This window comes from Mauremys reevesii, linkage group 13, assembly GCF_016161935.1.
Source record: "Mauremys reevesii isolate NIE-2019 linkage group 13, ASM1616193v1, whole genome shotgun sequence".
Classification (NCBI taxonomy): Eukaryota; Metazoa; Chordata; order Testudines; family Geoemydidae; genus Mauremys; species Mauremys reevesii.
The window spans coordinates 12,225,789-12,229,431 of NC_052635.1; the positions used below are offsets into that span (position 1 = coordinate 12,225,789).

Here is a 3,643-nt window from a genome sequence, read left to right on the forward strand (position 1 = left end):
CTGCCTGCTAGAATTTCAGAGTAGTGATCAGTCCCCCTGGATCATACTGACTCTCAGGAAACTATCATAAGATAATTGATGTTAGGGATACAAGAGACGTATTAGGTCACATAATCGTAGATTTCAATCTAGAAGCAACCATTAGGATCATTTAGTCTGAACTCCTGCATTACGCAGGCCAGAGGGTTCTACCCAATAATTCCTGCATCAAGCCCATACCTTATGGTTGAGCTAGTACTTATCTTTTAGAAATAAACAGTCAGTCTTGATTTAAAGACGCCAAATGATGAAGTATCCACTACATTCCTTGGCAGGTTGTTCTGTTTTATGTTGAAATGTTCCCAATTAATATTATGTAGTTAAAGATAGGGTTGGAATGAAACCCAACTTAGTTTTCGAGTACGAGCCTCTAGGTCAGTTATGGAAAATGTACATAGTACAGGACCCTTAAGCAACATTTTGAGTAATACAACTAAACTTTATTGAAACGAAAAAATGATCAATACATTAGAAGCAAGAGGAAGACCAAGGACAGGGTAGGCCCACTGCTCAGTGAGGAGGGAGAAACAGTAACAGGAAACTTGGAAATGGCAGAGATGCTTAATGACTTCTTTGTTTCGGTCTTCACCAAGAAGTCTGAAGGAATGCTAGTGAATGCTAATGGGGAGGGGGTAGGTTTAGAAGATAAAATAAAGAACAAGTTAAAAATCACTTAGAAAAGAGATGCCTGCAAGAAGACGGGGCCTGATGAAATGCATCCTAGAATACTCAAGGAACTAATAGAGGAGGTATCTGAGCCTCTAGCTATTATCTTTGGAAAATCATGAGAGACAGGAATGGGGACATTAAGAGCAAACTACATATCCTATAAGGCACTGCAACCCTCACTTGTGGCCAAAATCTCTCTTTTCAAGTGTTTTTATGAAAACTTACACATTTCCATGGAAAGAATATTTTGCACCAGTTCTCCTAAGGCCCAGTTATGCCAATACAGCCATGCAAAGGCAGGGGGCTTTAAAGGCGTGTGGAACGAGAATGTTGAGAATCTTACCCATATGTACTATTGCATGTTGCTGACGTTATAGGTAGATTACCAGGGGGATGTGGACATGTGTGTCCATTGTCTTTTTTCTCTCTACAGAGTTAACCGAAAAGTACCCATCTGTGACATTCTGGGGTCATTTCAATGGATGTATTTGTAGCTGTTGTAACAGCTGCCATATTACCTCAGGTTAGGTGAAAAAACATTATTTACTAAGGGTCAAGTTTTCAAAGGTATTTAGGTGCCTAAAGATACAGATAGATCCCTAGTTGTATTTACTAATGGACATAAAAAGGTTCTGGGTCAGATTTTCAAAGGTATTTTAGGTGTCAAATGAGACTTTCAAAAGCATCTAGCCACTCAACATGCTTTTAAAATCAATGTGTTTTCATTTGTGGGTTTCTTTTGTAAAATCCTTCTAGAAGAATAATTGAATCTTTAGACCCTGAAATGCTTTTTACAATTTGACACTAATCAGAGACTGTTAAAGGGGATGGAATAACAAGGAAAGAGTTGCAGATTTGGGGAAAGGAAATCTTTCTGATTTGGTTAATCTTCCTTTCTTGCTTCCTTTCCAGAGAACACATGCCACACATGTCATGGACAAATCAAACATCCATCATCAAGTTCGTGCTCCTGGGATTCGGGAACCCAAAAGAAGTTCAGATTCTGCTTTTTGTGGTGTTTCTAGTGATCTACATTGTGACCCTGGCTGGGAACCTTCTCATTGTTGCTCTAGTTGTGGCTGATCAGCAGCTTCACACCCCGATGTACTTCTTCCTGGGGAATTTGTCCTTCTTGGAGACTTGCTACACCTCAGTCACTGCCCCCAGATTGCTGGCTGGGTTCCTGGCAGAGGACAGAACAATCTCCTTCAGTGACTGTATCACACAATTATTTTTCTTCGGTGCTTTAGCTTGCATAGAATGCTTCCTCCTTGCAGTCATGGCTTATGACCGTTACTTAGCCATATGCAACCCACTCAACTATAATGTTATAATGAACCTCAGGGTCTGCCTTCAGCTGGTATCTGCCTCCTGGGTAACTGGTTTCTCAGCTAATTCATTAGTAGTAGGGATGGTGCGCCAGCTAAGCTTCTGTGGCCCCAATGAAATTAATAATTTCTTCTGTGACATGGAGGAGCTGCTCAAATTGTCCTGCACAAAAAGCCTCCTTGTAGAAATGATTGTTTTGGTCTCCTGCTCTCTGGTATCCCTGGCCCCTTTCCTCTTCATCGTTGTGTCTTACATTCTCATCCTCTTGGCCATCCTGCAAATTGCCTCCTCTGTGGGGAGGCAAAAGGCCTTTTCCACCTGTGCCTCTCACCTGCTGGTGGTGAGTCTGTATTATGGGACCATCATTATCATGTATGTGATGCCATCGGCAGAGTGGTCCCCAGTGTTACATAAAGCTCTGTCTCTCATGTATACAGTCATCACTCCGATGTTCAACCCCATCATCTACAGTCTGAGGAACAAAGAGGTGAAGGGGGCCTTCAGGAAAGTCGTGCTGCAGAATTTAGGCATGATTTAGGCTGTCATTTTCAGAATGGCCTATGGAAGATTGGTAACCAACTTCTATTGGCAGATCAGTGCCTAATTTCTTTAGGCTACTTTGAGTAACCTAGCCTAGATCTCAACAGAATTATGAAGATCGCCTACAATGTTAACTGCACTTATTAATGATCTCTTTGACTGTGCCTTTCTTCTTCCCCAGCAGCACTCAGGATTTCACAATACTGGGCCTGAAAAAATTCCTGTGAAGTTAGAGGAAGGAAGTTTTAAAAGGGACTTTTATCTATGAGGCACTTATTGTCCAGCTGTGTTGGAAGTCTCTTGGCATGGTTGCAAAATGAAATGTGGACATTAAATGTTGGCTTCTTAGACGTTTCTAAGATCTTCAATTTCCCTCCCAGTCTTTCATCCACATACATAATAACATCTCCTCCCGACTAGCTTTATCTGCACAGAGACACTTCCAGAAAAACAGGATACTCAGAAAAAGCATTGTGCATGACCAAAAATATGCCAGGTTGTAGGGAGAGTAAAACATGTGTGGAGACGTGTTGGAACTGAGCCCCTCTTCTAAATCTGAAATATCATTGCACTGCCTAGCCTCTTATATTGAAACTAATCCTTGACCAAATATGAAATCTGGTTGAGATTTTCAAAGGAGCCTAAGGGACTTAGGCACCTATATCCAACTGTGATTTAGGTTCTTATTTCCCTTCACTTCTGTTGGGAATCCCAGCCTTCCTGGTTGCCAGATACCAAAGCTATTGATCCCATCGCTTGGGCTCAAGAAAATCTGTTCTACCATGTGTAAGAAAGAGCAAACCTCAGAACATCTGAAACCAGGCAGAGCAGGACAGTGGTTTGTGTAATGGACACACATGCACATGGGCGTGTGTATACACATCAATTAATGTAAATGTCATAAACAGATAGTTAAGGGTTAAAGTCTCTTTTACCTGTAAAGGGTTAACAAGCTCAGTAACCTGATGAACACCTGACCAGAGGACCAATCAAGGGACAGGATAATTTCAAATCTCTGTGGAGGGAAGGCTTTGTCTGTGTCCTTTGTTTGAATTGCTGTGCTCTC

At 41.5% G+C, this 3,643-nt stretch overlaps 1 protein-coding gene across 1 annotated transcript; it reads left to right on the plus strand.

Moving 5' to 3' along the window:
* The first annotated feature begins 1,636 nt into the window (after positions 1-1,636).
* On the plus strand, positions 1,637-2,575 carry LOC120381114 (olfactory receptor 1020-like). The gene has a single exon (XM_039499208.1). It carries the CDS (start codon positions 1,637-1,639, stop codon positions 2,573-2,575), a length of 939 nt encoding a protein of 312 aa, XP_039355142.1.
* The last annotated feature ends 1,068 nt before the right edge of the window (positions 2,576-3,643 follow it).